This window comes from Chiloscyllium plagiosum, unplaced genomic scaffold, assembly GCF_037043375.1.
Source record: "Chiloscyllium plagiosum isolate Xiang-an unplaced genomic scaffold, Cpla_swu_hap1 HiC_scaffold_3, whole genome shotgun sequence".
Lineage (NCBI taxonomy): Eukaryota > Metazoa > Chordata > Chondrichthyes > Orectolobiformes > Hemiscylliidae > Chiloscyllium > Chiloscyllium plagiosum.
Window position 1 is genome coordinate 47885676 of NW_028270141.1, and position 18059 is coordinate 47903734.

An 18059-nucleotide genomic window follows, 5' to 3' on the forward strand; every position below is an offset into this window, starting at 1 on the left:
TTGTCTGTTTGAGGAAGAAACTGATCAATTCAGGATATATTGTGAATTAATTAACTCTGGAACACATTTTCCCTATTCATCAGGAAGTATTATGCTGGTGTACTAAGAAAGTTGGCATGCTAAATCCTCAAATGTGCCTTTGGCGAGGGTTATGGGGAGACAACATTCAAGAACAGCATGTATGTGAATGAATTTGGTAATTACAGTGAGGGATCATTGAAGCCTTTAATGCCCCTTTGCTTTTCATGCGCTGTTGATGTAGGTACAGCGTCTTATCCTAAATGGAAAGAAGGATATCATCAGTCTTGTCTGTCCAAACTGATTTAATGGTAGCTGAGCACAATGTGACATTCATTTGAAAAAGCATGATTTGGAGATGCCGGTGTTGGACTGGGGTGTACAAAGTTAAAAATCACACAACACCAGGTTATAGACCAACAGGTTTAATTGGAAGCACACTAGCTTTCGAAGTGTCGCTCCTTCAGGTGATAGTGGAGGGCTCAATCCTAACACACAGAATTTATAGCAAAAATTTACAGTGTGATGTAACTGAAATTATACATTGAAAAGTTGATTGTCTGTTAAGTCTTTCATCTGTTTGAATATCATGATAGTTTCACTTCTTTCATGTGTAAATCACAAAACCTTTTTTTAAAAAGTTGCATTCTCGGGTTAGCTGTTAACAATGGTGATAGCTAGACAATATGTTGAAGGTGTTAGCCCCCTGTGTTCTCTGTCAATGCCATGATATTTAGATTGATTCTAATCTAAGAAGTGAGATAACGGAGTTTTACATGAATTCATGCAGTTTTTTTGAGCAAAGTACAATGTAACCCTGCAAGTACAAATTCACTCCACAAAATATATTTGTGCATGTGGGTCTTTGTCTGTCTGTCTGTGTGTGTCTGTCAGACAGACACAGACAAAGACCCACATGCACACATATATTTTGTGGGGTGAATTTGTGCTTGCAGGGTTACATTGTACTTTGCTCAAAAACTGCATGAATTCATGTAAAACTCCGTTATCTCACTTTTTAGATTAGAATCAATCTAAACATCATGGCATAGACAGAGAACACAGGGGGCCAACACCTTCAACATATTGTCTAGCTATCACCATTTTAAAAAGCTAACCCGAGAATGCAACTTTTTCAAAAAAGTTTTTGTGATTTACACATAGAGTCATAGAGATGGAAACATGGAAACAGACCCTTCGGTCCAGCCCGTCCATGCCAACCAGATATCCCAACCCAATCTAGTCCCACCTGCCAGCACCCAGCCCATATCCCTCCAAACCCTTCCTATTCATATACCCATCCAAATGCCTCTTAAATGTTGCAATTGTACTAGCCTCCACCACATCCTCTGGCAGCTCATTCCATACATGTACCACCCTCTGCGTGAAAAAGTTGCACCTTCGGTCTCTTTTATACCTTTCCCCTCTCACCCTAAACCTATGCCCTCTAGTTCGGGACTCCCCGACCCCAGGGAAAAGACTTTGTCTATTTACCCTGTCCATGCCCCTCATAATTTTGTAAACCTCTATAAGGTCACCCCTTAGCCTCCAACGCTCCAGGGAAAACAGCCCCAGCCTGTTCAGTCTCTCCCTGTAGCTCAGATCCTCCAACTCTGGCAACATCCTTGTAAATCTTTTCTGAACCCTTTCAAGTTTCACAACATCTTTCCGATAGGAAGGAGACCAGAATTGCATGCAATATTCCAACAGTGGCCTAACCAATGTCCTGTACAGCCGCAACATGACCTCCCAACTCCTGTACTCAATACTCTGACCAATAAAGGAAAGCATACCAAACACCACCTTCATTATCCTATCTACCTGCGACTCCAGTTTCAAGGAGCTATGAACTTGCACTCCAAGATCTGTTTGTTCAGCCATACTCCCTGGGACCTTACCATTAAGTGTATAAGTCCTGCTAAGATTTGCTTTCCCAAAATGCAGCACCTCACATTTATCTGAATTAAACTCCATCTGCCACTTCTCAGCCCATTGGTCCATCTGGTCCAGATCCTGTTGTAATCTGAGGTAACCCTCTTCGCTGTCCACTACACCTCCAATTCTGGTGTCATCTGCAAACTTACTATCTGTACCTCTTATGCTCACATCCAAATCATTTATGTAAATGACAAAAATTAGAGGCCCCAGCACCGATCCTTGTGGCCTCCAGTCTGAAAAACAACCCTCCACCACCACCCTTTGTCTTCTACCTTTGAGCCAGTTCTGTATCCAAATGGCTAGTTCTCCCTGTATTCCATGAGATCTAACCTTGCTAATCAGTCTTCCATGGGGAACCTTGTCGAACACCTTACTGAAGTCCATATAGATCACATCTACTGGTCTGCCCTCATCAATCTGCTTTGTTACTTCTTCAAAAAACTCAATCAAGTTTGTGAGACATGATTTCCCACGCACAAAGCCATGTTGACTATCCCGAATCAGTCCTTGCCTTTCCAAATACATGAAAGAAGTGAAACTATCATGGTATTCAAACAGATGAAAGACTTAACAGACAATCAATTTTTCAATGTATAATTTCAGTTACATCACACTGTAAATTTTTTTGCTATAAATTTTGTGTGTCAGGATTGAGCCCTCCACTATCACCTGATGAAGGAGCGACGCTCCGAAAGCTAGTATGCTTCCAAGTAAACCTGTTGAACTATAACCTGGTGTTGTGTGATTTTTAAATTTGAAAAAGCATAAGGGAATCTATCATCACTTTGAGGCACTTGGCTTAAAAATTTGTGTGGTGGTAGCTGGCCTTCATGACTTAAAGTGGCTGAAAGCAATCCAAATATTTGATTTGTACATACTCAGTGATGGTCAATCAACCCTACAGTCTGATTAAAATGGATATCTGCTTTGTTTAACTTGAATAGTATTTGCCATTTCTTGACCGTTGTGCTTTCTTGATTGTGATCTTTTTGCACATTTTTGTATAAATATTCAGTCCATAATGGCATGACGTCTCTCTTCTTAACTTCCTTGCACTGTTCAGAAGTGCTTTCTTCTGTGAAAGTATCCATCCTGACCATGGACAATGTCATTGGTACTATTGTCCATGCTTTGCACACTTTGACCAATTATTATATTAAAAATACTTTACCCAAATACTCGTGTCAGTGAGGTGCACAAAGGGACACAGAATTCAGTTTGCGGTTTAACTTTATTTTCTTAGCAAAATATTCTTTATTAAACATACCGTGTGAGCATTCCCACAATATTTATTCGTTGTCTAGCTCTTATCTGTCTGAGAAAGGATGCTCCATATGGTTGAGCTCGGCCCTGAGAATCTCTTTCCTCTCCGATGTAGGGCTGACTCTCTACCATGAAGGTGGGTCTCTTCGGTCAGGGAGGATCTTCTCGGTCTTGCTTGCTGTCTCTCATTTTCATTCCCCCCTCCCCATTTTCTTCACCACTCCCCCAAAGGTAGTCAGAGCTCTGCTGCTGGCCAAGTGATGTCTGTGCCAAGAATCTTCACTGAGGGAGTGGGTTCTGCAAGTCTGTTTTTACTCCTTTCACCCCAGATCTTTATTGCTGAATGTTCCGTGGTCATTGGCCAATGGGATTACGCCAATACCCTTCTCTGTTGCCATGTAAAGTATATCTCCTTTGGCATTGACTGAAAATCCAGATGTCAGAAAGTTTGATATTGTTGTGGTTCTGTTCGCCGAGCTGGAAGTTTTTGTTGCAAACGTTTCGTCCCCTGGCTAGGCGACATCATCAGTGCTTGGGAGCCTCCTGCGAAGCGCTTCTTTGATGTTTCCTCCGGTGTTTATAGTGGTAACCACTATAAACACCGGAGGAAACATCAAAGAAGCGCTTCGCAGGAGGCTCCCAAGCACTGATGATGTCGCCTGGCCAGGGGACGAAACGTTTGCAACAAAAACTTCCAGCTCGGCGAACAGAACCACAACAAAGAGCACCCGAGCTACAAATCTTCGCACAAACTTTGAAGTCTGATATTTCTCCAATACATAATTTTTGGGCAGGTTGTAGTTCGTTTTCACTGAACCTTTGTGACCTCTTTGACCTTGGTTTCTCCTGTCCTCTGTAACCTATAGCTGCTGGCTGCCGTTTAATTTAGTTTGGTCAAATTTCTGGCGGGTCCAATTTCTCTGGCTATGGGTCAGTTTACAATGTCCAATTTTTGGGCCTGACCACAGTACTACTAGAGCATAAGATATAGGAGCAGAAGTAGATCATTCACTCCTCATATGGCAAGCCCTTCCATCCTGGATCATTCTTGTAAAGCTCCTTCAGTGCCAGCACGTCCTTCCTCGGATATGATGTAGCACCATGGGCTTTTATCTTATTTAGTAGCCTTCTGTCCGACACCTTGTCAAAAACCTTTTGGAAATCCAAATAGATCACATCCGCTGACTCTCCTTTTTCTAACTTGCTTGTTACCTCCTCAAAGAATTGTAACAGATTAGTCAGGCATGACTTTCCTTTGACGAAGCCATGTTGACTCCATCCTATTAGACTATGAACTTCCAAATACTTCACAATCTCATCCTAAGTAATGGACAGTCATCTTACCAATGACTGAGATCAAGCTAACTGACCTATGATTTCCTGTCTTCTGTTTCTGTCCCTTCTTAACTTGGAGGGTTATGTTAGCTATTTTCCTTGCTGGGACCATCCCTGACTCGAGTGATTCCTGAGGGATCACCACCAGTGCCTTTATATTCTGCTCCGTTATTTCTTTCAGAAATCTGTGCTTAGTCTATCAAGTCCAGGTGATTTATTCACTTTCAGAATTTTCAGCTACGAAGCCTGAATCATATGAAAACCACTGTACCATGATCTTAATGTACATAATGGCATTTCTAGAAGAAGGCCTTACTAATGTATCCACTAACATTTATAAAGAATGCATTTACTCTTGAAAATGCATTAATTGTCTGAGTTTAACATGAAGTTCATGTTAACATTAAGAAATCATCATTAAGTGAGAGGTTCAGGCGAACTCTTTGGGAGATCCCTTGTTCCTTTTTGCCAGTTTTTTCTGCCTTCAGAAGTTATTGATTGGCGCCCTTTATTACTGAACCCACATTGTCATTCTTCAAGACAGTGAATGCGGAGAGGCTGTTCAGTACAGTGTGTTTGGGTTAATTGCAATAGTTAATTGCCATTCTGTCTCTTCAGTCCACATTTGGTTGCTTGGTTCCCTAAGCAACCAAAATGCAACCAGCTAAATCCGGACAGATTAAGGACTTTATGTCATCCTTCCTCTGTACAGCCTAGCTGGTCACTGCTATTAGATTCTGGGCAACCAGTTGTAAGGAAAGTGAAGTCCAAATGGTTTCTAATGAGTCTTTTCTTTGCAGCCATGCATACGTAGGACAGAACTATAGCATTCAGAAGAATGTTGGGAAGATTTCATTGGAACAGATTGACAGTGTAAGTATTTGTTATTATTCCCCTCTTTATTCTGCCTTCAAGGTGTGTGGTCAATAATGCTGTATGCTGGTGATGCATGAAAGGGTGTCAAAATAATTTAAAATATGAGAAAATTTGAGTTCATCATAAAATATGCTTGTAGTTTTACACTGGAATCACGTACTAAAGCCCTGTTCTATTTGTAATGATATCTCCACTTTGAATGTATAGAGGAACCTTGATTATCCGAATGAGATGGCCGGGTACTATTTCGGTAATTGATTATTCGGTTAATTGCTTTCCTCTGGGGTTTGGAGTTTTCTGTGAAGTCTGCTCCCCGTGCAGGAGACTAGGCAGCAGCACACTGCGCCGACCCCCTGCCCCCCATCTATTCACACCCTGCCCCCCGTCCACTTCCACCCTGCAGCCCCTTGCCCACCCCGCCATCTCTGCCTGCCCGCAACCCCATCTGACCCCACCCTGTCCACACCTATCCCGCTCCCCCAACCCTGCACCCCTTCTCTCTCCCCCCCCCCCCCCCCCCGCCAAAACCCCCAGGGCAGCAGGACTGGACACCAACAGTCAGACTGCTGCCGTCTTAGTGTGATAAGTCTCCAAAAAGCGTGCACATGTGTATACTTTTTGACAGGTTCTGCCCTTTACAATGTTGGAGAGATGATTTGAGGCGGGGGGGGGGACGAGGTTTAGGGTTCACCTATGTGTAGAACTCCAGGGAAAGTGTAGGGGGAGAGAGAGAAGGCAGAAGGTCAGTCATTTGGAGACGGTACCTGGACTGTCCAGGACTGTTCTCGGCAGTATTTCAGTGAGCTGAGTTCGTTTTTAATCATTGTACCTGTAACCAAAAGACGCGATCAGGGTCGAAGCAGCTCTTTGACATAATGTTTCTATCAGGACCTTGAGATCCCCTTTGGATAATCCGATATTCGGATAATTGAGGTATTTTGATTTGTTGCAGTTGGCTGTAAAATCCTATCCACCATGTATGCGTCAGTTACACAAGGCTATACGGGATAACCATCACCTCCGACATGGTGGCCGTATGCAGTATGGACTTTTTCTTAAGGGGATTGGCCTCACCTTGGAGCAGGCCTTGCAGTTCTGGAAGTCAGAATTTATCAGAGGAAAAGTGGAACCAGATAAGGTAAGGAAAGTACAGAGTTCAATAAATAACCTTTTCACAGGTTGAATTTTCATCAGGGCTTCCAAATAATCCTGGTACTGATGATTATGAAAGAACTGTTAGTCATTGCAAGGAATCTGTTCAATTTTTAAGGTTAATTTGATACCTCTGCACGTTCCTGAGAAAAATATAGGATTCCTACTTTTACTGCCCCTGGAATTAAATGTAAAAATCAACCATAGTATTTTGGGTTTCAACCTGTCATTGTAACAATAATTACAATTAATTACTTGGTGTCATTGTTCACCAAGTCTGTAGCATGTCACTGACAAAAGAATAAGGTTGATGCGTGTGTGTAGATTACCACTCTTCCACAGTGATAACAAGGTCTGGATTTAATGTAGGCAGATTGCCACTCGGCTCCTATATTTTTCTGCTGGGCTGAGCTCAATACTTCTAGTCAGCAATCTGGTCCCAGCTTCTGCAGAAATGTGAAGCAAGACTGAAATCAAATGGGCTCCCTTGTAGCACAGGATTGTTGGGGGCAGCCGTTGTTCCATTTTTTTTTCATTTCAAAAATATACTTTATTCATATATAATTTAATCTATACAATTGGACATGTCATCATTCTGTAAACATTCCATTTCTTTGCGTATCGAAACAGGGTAATCATTCCTATTCACAGGTTGGTGTGATTACATTGAGCTGAGGCACCAGCGGAGCCCAAATGACTGTGTGGGCCCCCTGTTCTTCTTAGGCAGGCAGATGTTAGACGGTGGTCTTTCCCCACCGCGCCTTGGCGGCAGCTGCCCCAAGCTTCAGCGCGTCCCTCAACACGTAGTCCTGGACCTTGGAATGTGCCAGTCTGCAACACTCAATCGGGGTCAACTCCTTCAGCTGGAAGATCAACAGGTTTCGGACCACCCAGAGAGCGTCCTTCACCGAGTTGATGATCCTCCAGGCACAGTTGATGTTCGTCTCGGTGTGCGTCCGGGGGAACAGGCCGTAGAGCACGGAGTCCCGCGTCACGGCGCTTCTCGGGACGAACCTCGACAAACACCACTGCATTCCTCTCCAGACTTCCTCTGCATAGGCACATTCCAGAAGGAGGTGTGTGACAGTCTCGTCCCCCCTGCAGCCGCTTCGAGGGCAGCGTGCGGTGCGGCAGAGAGTCCGGGCGTGCATAAATGATCTCACAGGCAGAGCCCTTCTCACCACCAGCTAAGCCATGTCTTGGTGCTTGTTGGAAAGTTCTGGCGATGAGGCATTCTGCCAAATGGCTTTGACAGTCTGCTCAGGGAACCGCTCGACAGCATCTGCCCTCTCCTTTTCCCGAAGGGTCTCAAGGACACTACGTGCTGACCACTTCCTGATGGACTTGTGGTCAAAGGTGTTTTTCTTGATAAATTTCTCCACGAAGGACAGGTGGTACGGAACGGTCCAACTACTCGGAGCGTTCCGCGGCAGCGAGGCCAGGCCCATCCTTCGCAACACCGGGGACAGGTAGAACCTCAGTACGTAGTGACACTTGGTGTTTGCGTACCGGGGATCCACGCACAGCTTGATGCAGCCACACACAAAGGTGGCCATCAGGGTGAGGGTTGCATTGGGTGTGTTTTTTCCCCCCATTGCACCGGTCTTTGTACATTACATCTCTTCGGACCCGGTCCATCTTTGATCTCCACACGAAGTGGAAGATGGCCCGGGTGACTGCGGCGGCACAGGTTCTGGGGATAGGCCAGACTGTGCCACGTATAACAATACTGAGAGTACCTCACACCTGATGACCAGGTTGCTCCCATCTGCCCAGTTTCTGTTTCAGCTTCCTGATCCGCTCCTCCCAGGTCTTGGCGCACGCCCCAGCCCCCCCCCGAACCAAATACCCAGCACCTTCAGGTGGTCAGTCCTGACGGTGAAGGGGATAGAGGATTGGTCGTGCCAGTTCCCGAAGAGCATGGCTTCGCTCTTGCCTCGGTTTACCTTGGCCCCCGAGGCCCGTTCGAACTGGTCACATATGCACATGAGTCTGTGCACGGACAGCGGATCCGAGCAGAAAACTGCAACGTCATCCATGTACAGGGAGGCCTTAACCTGCAGACCCCCGCTGCCAGGAATAGTCACCCCTCTCAGGCTCGCATCCTTCCTGATGGACTCGGCAAATGGCTCTATGCAACACACAAACAAGGCAGGAGAGAGAGGGCAGTCCTGCCTGACTCCAGATCTGACTGGGAAGCTATCTGATTCCCACCCATTGATTGAGACTGCACTGACAATGTTGGTGTAGAGCAGTCTGATCCAATTAGCGATTCCCTCCCCGAAGCCCATTTTGGAGAGGACATCCCTCATATATGTATGCGATATCCTGTCAAAGGCTTTCTCCTGGTCCAGGCTGATGAGGCAGGTGTCCACCCCCCTGTCCTGCACGTAGGCAATCGTATCTCTGAGGAGTGCGAGACTCTCAGCGTTCTTCCTGCCCGGTACAGCACAGGTTTGGTCAGGGTGAATCACCGATCCCAGAGCAGACCTGACCCGGTTGGCGATGACCTTTGACAAAATTTTGTAGTCTGTGTTTAACAGTGAGATCGGTCTCCAATTTCTAATTTCTTCCCTCTCCCCCTTCTGCTTGTAGATGAGGGTGATGATGCCTTTCCTCATGGATTCACTCATTGTACCTGCCCTAAGCGTACTGACATACACCTCCAGCAGGTCCCGACCAATCAAGTCCCAAAGAGCGGAATAGAGCTCGACCGGTAAGCCGTCGCTTCCGGGAGTTTTATTCTTTTCAAAGGACTCGAGGGCCTTGGTCAGCTCATCCAGAGATAGCGGCTGATCCAGCCTCTCTCGTGTTCCGTCGTCTAGGACCTCCGTGATAGAGGACAGGAACGACTTGGAGGCCGCGCTGTCGGTTGGCTTCGAGTCATACAAACTGGCATAGAAGGATTTGCTGATCCTCATGATGTCAGCCTGAGATGACGTTACCGAGCCATCTTCTTCCTTCAGGCTGCTGAGCACAGAGCTCTCTTTGTGCACCTTCTGGAAGAAGAAACGTGAGCATGTCTCGTCCTGCTCCACCGAGTGGACCCTGGACCGGAAGATTATCTTGGAGGCCTCCGAGGCAAAGAGCGAGGCTTGCTGGCCCTTCACCTCCTTGAGGTCCTCCGTGACATCGACCCCCAACGTCTGCAGCAGGAGCAGGTTCTGCATACTTTCCTGGAGCTGGGACAGTTATCCCCGTCTTTCTCTTGCCTCCTGAACACCTTTGAGGATGAAGAACCTCTTGATGTTCCCTTTTACTGTTTCCCACCAGTCCGCTGGAGACTCAAAGAGGGGCTTCACGGTTCTCCAACCTGCGTAATCCCTCTTGAGCTCCTCGATGTTTCCCGGGGTCAACAGCTTGGTGTTCAGTTTCCACGTTCCCTTACCAGCCCGCTGCACGTCCTGTAGGTGACAGTCGGCCAGCAGGAGGCATTGGTCAGAGAAGAACACCGGCTTGACGTCGGTGGATCTGACCGAGAGCGTTCGGGACACAAACAGGTAATCTATCCTTGAGCGGATAGACCCGTCTGCCCATGACCATGTATATCTACGCTGCGCTCCGTCTGCAGGGGTTATGAAGACGTCGTGCAGCTTGGCGTCTTTGACCGTGTCCATCAGAGCTCTGGACGTGGCGTCCAGTTTACTGTCCCCCCCCGCCGGATCGTCCGTCTGCATCGATGATACAGTTGAAGTCTCCGGCCAAAATGACCGGCCTGGACATAGCCAGCAACAGTGGAAGCTGTTGCAGGACGGCAAACCGTTCACTCTTACCCACTGGGGCGTACACGTTGATTAGTCTCACGGGAGCGTTTCTGTATGTAACATCAGCAACGAGGAGGCGCCCGCCCACCACCTCCTTAACCTCGGAGATGGTGAAGTTGCCTCCCCATAACAGAATACCCAGGCCCGAGGAGCGGTTATCGTTATCCCCCGACCACACTGACGGCCCATGGGCCCACAAACTCGACCATCCGTTGTTCCATTTTGAGGCATTCAGATTGCTGTAATCTGATCATTAAATATCCAGCAGCATAGCCGTATGCTGACAGCTGCTGCAAAAGGCTAAGCTTTTAAAGTAAGTGTGAGGTCAGTTTCGCAATTGATTAACATAGAAACATAGAATAGAGGAGCTGGAGTAGGCTATTTTGTCCTTTGAGCCTGTTCCAATATTGACTGATCATCCAATTCAGTACCCTATTCCTGCTTATACCTATGTCCTTTGATCCCATCAGTCCTAAAAACTGGGTCTACATCTTTCTTCAAAGTCTTCAGTGTTTTGCCTTCAAGAGTTTCCTGTGACAGGGAAATATACAGGCTCACCTTTCTCTGAGTGAACAAGTTCTTCTTCACCTTGGTCCTAAATAACCTACTCCATATCCTTAGACTGTGATTTCCTGGTCCTGGACTCACTGGTCATCAGGAACATCTTTCTTTGTTTACCTTGTCTAATCCTATTGGAATTTTAAGGATTTCTATGAGAGCCCTTTGGGGCACGAACTCGTGCAAAACTCTCAATCATTGTCACTTGACACCTACTAGAGATGTTGAATGTGCTGTCAGATCATTTCCTTTGCTGTGTGTTGAATTATATTGCGATACTTATGATTCTCTGAATTGCCTCATGAAGTAACCCACTGCTGCCCCCTTTTTGCTTTGACAAGACCATGCTGATTCAACACCTTTACTTTCTCACACTCATCACCTTCAATACAACCATGTAATCTCCTAGAAGAAGCAATAACAAGAAAACGACCCCAAGAGCCTATAAGAGAAAATCCCTGCAGAATTCCTATCCAGCTCCCCTAGGGAGTCAAAACTGGTCCTTGAGATCACATGGACTGAGAGCTGTATTTACATGCCAGCACTGGATACGTTTTAAGTGGTGGGGAGTTGGGGACATGTAAAATCTGCTAACCATCATTCACACCCCTGCCCATTGATGTGGAGCAGGGGAGTTTGGAATGGAGTTAGTATTGATTCAGTGATGTGCTCATCATATTTAAATGAATAATTAATATCATAAGACGTAGGAGCAGAATTAGGCCATTCAGCCCATCAAGTCTACCCTGCCATTCGATCATGGCTGATGTTTCTCATCTCCATTCTCCTGCCTTCTCCTTGCAACTGTTGATCTCCTTACTAATCAAGAACCTATCTATGTCTGTCTTAAATACACACAATGACTTTGCCACAGAAGGCTGTGGTGGCCATGAGTTCCACAGACTAACCACCCTCTGGCTAAAGAAATTTTTCATATCAGTTCTAAAGGGTCATCCCTTCACTCTGAGGCTGTACCCTTAGGTTCTACTCTCATCTGCCAGTGGAAACATCTTCTCCACAGCCACTCTTTCCAGATCTATCAGTATTCTATAAATTTCAATCTGATTTCCCCTCTCATATCCTCTGAACTCTATTGAGTACAGAGCCAGTGTCCTCAACCACTCCCCATGTGATAAGTCCTTCAGCCCGGGATCATTCTTGTAAATCTCCTCTGGACCCCTCCAATGCCAGCACATTCTTCCTTCGATAGGAAGTCCAAAACTGCTCTCACCATTTCAAAGGTGATCTGACCAGAGGCTTATACAATCTCAGCAATACATCTCTGTTGTTGTATTCTTGAAATTATTAGATTAGATTCCCTACAGTATGGAAACAGGTCATTCAGCCTAACAAGTCCACACCGACCCACCCTGACTAATCCACCTAACACTATGGGCAGTTTAGCATGGCCAGTTCACTTGGCCTGCGCATCTTTAGCTTGTGGGAGGAAACCAGAGGAAACCCACGCAGACACGGGGAGCATTTACAAACTCCACAAAGACAATTACCTGAGGCAGGAATTGAACCTGGGTCCCAGTGCCAAACACTGAGCAACTGTGCTGCCCCAAATGTATGCGAACATTGCATTTGCCTTCCTAACTGCCAACTAAATCTGCATCTTAACCTTCAGAGAATCCTGAACTAGGATTCCCTCGTCCATTTGCAGTTCAGATTTCCAAAGTCTTTCCCATTTTAGTCGACACCTCTTCTTCCTTTCCAAGTGCATAACCTCACACTTCCTCAAATTGTATTCCATCTGCCACTTCTTTGCCCATGTGCAAGTTCTTCAGCAGCCTCCTTGTTTCCTCAACAGTACCTGTACCTCCACCTAGCTTTGTGTCAACTACAGACTTCACAACAATACCCTCAGTTTCTTCATCCAAATTGTTAATGTGTAATGTGAATACCTGTGGAGCTCCACGAGTTACTGGCTGCCATCTCGAAAAAGAGTCTTTTATTGCCACTCTCTGCCTTTTGCCAGTCAGCCAGGTCAGTACCTTGCCCCTAACACCATGGGTTCTTATTTAGTACTTCCTGTGTGGCACCTCATCAAAGGTCTTCAGAAATCCAAGCAGGTCAGGTCCACTGTGTCTACTTTGTCTAATGTGCTCGTTACCTCCTCACAGAACCCAGCAGGTTTGTCAGCCATGACCTCTCCTTGTGGAAGCAGTACCAACTCAGACCTGTTTGACCTTGCACTTCCAAGTACGTCACAATCTTATCCTTAACAATGGACTTTGGTATCTCTAAAATCAGGCTAACCACTGTTTGTTTTCCTGTCTTCTGCCTCCCTCCCTTCTTAAATGGGGTGTTCCATTTTCCAGTCCTCTGGGACCCTCCCTGACTTGTATGATTTCTGAAAGGTTACCATCAAGGCCTCTGCTATCTCCTCAGCTACTTTCTTCAGAATGGTGTGGTGTTGTCCAGCTGGTCTGGGTGATTTATCCACCTGCAGAACTTTCAGCCTGCCCAGCACCTTCTCCATCATGATGACCATTACACTCTTCTCTCACTCTCTTGAAGTTCTGTTACGTTGCTAATGTCTTCCATCATGAATAGTGATGCAAAGTATCTGTTCAGTTTCTCTGCCATTTGTTTGTTCCCCATTACTCCTTCTCCAGCTGTGTTTTCCACACATGCACACATGCACTACCCCTTCAATTCATATAAATAGTTAGCACCCACTAAAACAGCCAGCAACATTCCAGACATTTGTAACTCTCTGGGAGAAGAACAACCACGCAACATCTACTGTATTCATCTTCCTTGAGTTTAAAATTGTCACCAGTCTTTTAAACTAAAGGGGACACTATCTAGCCCTTTAATTATTTCATTCTATCAGGGTAAGTTAACAATCATTTTGATACTCAGAGAGTAAATAAGTAAATATTACTCTTGCAGAAATGTGTAGACCATAAGATTTATTGTTTCTAGATTTTAAAAAATCTTAATTATGAATTGGAAGGCTGATGGAATGATACAGATCTATGTTGAGAAAACATGGGAAGCTACAATATATGGATTTAATAAATTCTGATATTTGAGGGCATAGGGATTGGAGTAAAGAAAATTGACTACATAGCCAGCAAATTTAGTGCAAGTAGATAAAATTAAAACTTTTTCTAAGAAATAAATTTTATTTCATGGGCCTAAGAAGAAAGCTGCAGACAGTGGATGGGTTACCAGTATAACTCCTGAAAGTGAAGAACTGTGGAGGAATTGAAAAAAGGGTAAAAAAGAAAGAAATCAATGCGTATAATCCAAGCTAAATGTGGTTTGAAAAGTTGTAAAATTGAGGGTTGCATTAACTTTGAAATGGTAAAAATGATTAAGGCCATGGCTTTCATGACTAACATAGCAAGTGTAGATCTGTCCAGTTTTAGAAATAAAATGGGGAACTTGTTAGCATTGTTGAATAGGAAGTAAATTAAAAGATCAGAAAATTGGGTGAAAATTTGAGTAAGGAATTGGTATAAAATGTTTCCTATATATTTTCAAAAGGCATTAGGCAAGACAAGGTGGTACAGTAATTTGTCACTAAGGGACTAATTCCACTTGAGAGCGAGAGTAAAAATATTGGAAATTAATTTCTTTAGACAAAATCAACGAGCAGTAAATGTAATAATTGCATGATCTTTGATCCTGAATAATCGGAGAAAATAAAATATCTAGTGACAACAGAGCAGATAAGCTCTCTGTTCAGAACAATGATCTGGAGATTTGGGCATGCCCAATTTACATGACTTGGTTTACATGACTAACTGACTTGGTTCTAATCCTCCATTACCAGTGATTTCAACTTGGAAACATCTCAGCAACAAAGGGCCCCTGTCCCATTTCTGCAGTACCTGTAGGAAGTTAGTTAGCCATTGGTCTTACCCATACCCTTTGTGCCTCCGACCCCAACATTAACAGCCACATCAACCAAAGCCAGTAGTTCAAATTTCAACTTTGTTTTATTTAACAGGCTGTAGCACAACAAAGATGAATACTTTTCATGTCTCATTTAGTCCTACTAACGAAGTGTAATTGACTAAAGCTGTATCCATTTCAGCTTTTGCTTGTGTAGCTTGCTTGGCAGCAATTGTGCTATGCATTGGTAATCCACCATTGCAGAAATGACTCAAGTAAACTGCACGTTCACTTCAGTCACAACCAGCAAATCTGAAAGGATTCATTTGGTTTGGCTGCAATTGAAAGCATTCCATTTTTGAAGAGCTGTCAAATTAGTTCCACACTCACATTCTTTCACGGTAACCCTATAAATTTTCTCTTGGTAGTCCTGATGATATGTCCAGATTGCCCAACCAGGCTTTCCCCCTTCAAGTGTTTATCCAATCCCATTTTGAAAGTTGTATTACATTTGCTTCCATCAACTTTTCAAGCAGTGCATTTCAAATTGTAGCTTACTGCACACAAAAAACTTCCTCATCTCATCTCTGCAATTCTTTACCAGTTTATATATTCCTGTGTAATTGTATAGTTCATACTTTTTTAATACTTCTGTTAAATCACCCTTATTCCTTCTGAGCTCTAAAGCGATCACTTAACTCAAGTACTTCATCCCTGATAATTTATATAGTATAATTCTAACTCTTTAATTGCACATACTGTCTGACATTTTGAGTCCACAGTGAAGAAGAATTAGGAAAGCACCAATAAACAAACCTTTGCTGAATCCTAAAACTAAATATTTTTAGCTATTTTCTGGAATCTACTTAGCGATTTTTATATCACTCATCGAGCGTCATTTTCCCTATTTATAGTCTGTAGAGCTTTTGCTTGGTGTTAATTCTCCTGTAGCCAGCATAAAGTGGCTGTCCCAATCTGTATTGGGGAAGTACAGAAAATACCATGTTCAGAAAAGTCAAAAGTACTCTGATTCCTATAATCATTATAACTTAGAGTATTGTGCGCAGTTATGTTCACCATTTGATTAAAGAGATGCACGAGATAAAGTGGAAAAGGGATTCATGAGGATGATCTCAGAGCTGAGATGATTTTTAATATCAGGAACTGTTGAGCAAGCTGCTGCTCAACTGGAGGCTGAGCAGTGACTTGCTAGAGATCTTTAAGAAGGATTTCATAGGGTTAATGTATTGAGGATGTTTTCACTTATGCAGTATACCAAGATCAGGGACTGCAAACATGACAGTCCCTAATAATTCCAGTGGGAAATTAAGGAGAATCATCTTTACCTAGAGTGTGGGAAAAATGTGGACTTCACAATGGTATGAGCTGCATAACATAGTGTTATTTAAGGGGGATCTTTAAAAGTACAGTCTTAATTCAATTTGTAGGTGAAAAGTTTGGAAGATTATGTTGAAGGGTGAAGTGAAGAGAGCTAAGTGAGACTCTCAATGTCAACCTGGCACAGACTATTGAGCAAAATATTGTGCATTCTGTGTAATGTATTTTTCCAAGATTTCTGTCCAGATTGATTGGTGATCTAAGCTTCTTGCCCCCAAAACTCCCACTGCTAACTTGTTATAAAGACTGACCCCTCTCTGAAATAGTGCTACCTTACACCGCTCTTGAATCTACTCATGTTTAACTTGCACATCTATTTTCGCTGCTGCTATTCTATACCAAATCAGTTACCCTGACCTGTCTTCAACATCCCCCAAGGCTTATTAATTTGAATGTCTCCATCGCTTTCAATGAGTACAGTCTTAATTTTATCATTTTACCAGTGTATGCTTTATTCTCTAATGCTTGCCCCATCATTTCATTAGCTTTCACTTGTATCTTTTCCATATTAACTGTAGTGTGACAGCCCACAATAATACAGGTGAAGTCTGCCAACATCTGTACAGTGACAGGATGACCTCCTTCTGTCAACACTCACTCTTCACACAGCCCGATGCTCCAATTGAATTTTCAGTCAGTTTGACTCAGTTGTAACAGTCTTAGCATAACCAGAGCAGAAGCTTCAGTGTAGTATGGAAAGAGTGGCACATTATTGAATTCGTTTTGTCATTCCTCTGCTTGCTTTTGCTAGCCCTAATGCAATTAATTATCCATATTAAACGCCATCCACCAATGATCCAAATGGACTTTATTCCCCGTAGTTGTTCTCTATATTTCAAGGTACTAACCCTGTCTGCTATTTTGATACCACCCATAAATTTTTGAGGTGATGCCTCTTCTGCACTGTTTCAGTTAATATTTGAGCACCCAACGCAAGTCTTCACACATCAAGACACTTGCCATTTCACAGGTACACTTGTCTTCTGTCATGCACTCATATTTCCATTCATTGTAACATGTTGCTTACTAAAATTCAGTCCCTTTCTTTGGGACTCAAATCAAAACCTGAGCTAAAATTCAACCTGCATCAATAATTTGTAACTTTATTCAAAAAATCTGTTCAATTGAAATGGAAGAACGTCTCATTGCTATTGTCGGATCTTGCAGTGCTTTCCATGTAATTATCTGTGGATTACTTTGCTCTGAGTTCAGGAAAAGGCCTAAATAAATGCAAATTTAGCCACTTTGTTCCATTATCATTCTATACATTTGTCCACAATTTAGCTTCTGTTTTCCTCTTCCTATCTTGTTCTTGATGGTGAACTCTTGAATATTGCACGTCTTTGATCTATGACTAATTACTAATCTATAGTTAAGCAGTTCCTTCCAGACTCCTCTTGGAATAAGAGTTGCAATTGTACTCAAGGCAATTCATGTTTTCCTCACACCTAACATTCTTAACTATCATAATTGCATAGGGATCTTCTCCACTTCAAGCTCAGAAAACAAACATTTTCAGTCAGCTTTAGTGAAAGGTTTTTCACCCCAGAGTCACTCTACAGATGTTAACGTGTTTAGCCTCTGATTGTTCAGAGGTTTCCAACAAAGTTCAGGCACCTATTGTACCTTCGGAGAGAGCTCAGTTGTTTCCCCTCAACCAGCTTGCTCAGTTGTTACACTGGCAGCCCATGGATAGGCTCTGGAATAGGGCTGTGCTAACTTGGAACTATGCCATTGTTCATTCACTATCACTGAGTCAAAACCGTGTGATTCCCTCAAACAACACTGGGTGTTCCAGCAACATACAGACTGCAGTGTTCCAGAAAGTGGCTCAGTGTTGCCAGCTTAAGCGAAATTAAGGTTTAATAGCTAATATTAGCCTGGCTATGATACTCAAATGAAGAA

At 43.7% G+C, this 18059-nt stretch overlaps 1 protein-coding gene across 1 annotated transcript in view; it reads left to right on the forward strand.

Moving 5' to 3' along the window:
* The window catches only part of prim2 (DNA primase subunit 2), a 212204-nt gene that overhangs the window by 160936 nt on the left and 33209 nt on the right, over nucleotides 1-18059 (forward strand). The window contains exons 8-9 of the mRNA XM_087975924.1: nucleotides 5355-5427; nucleotides 6383-6568. Coding sequence (XP_087832050.1) covers nucleotides 5355-5427; nucleotides 6383-6568 — 259 coding nt within the window. The remainder of the gene's footprint in view (nucleotides 1-5354; nucleotides 5428-6382; nucleotides 6569-18059) is intronic.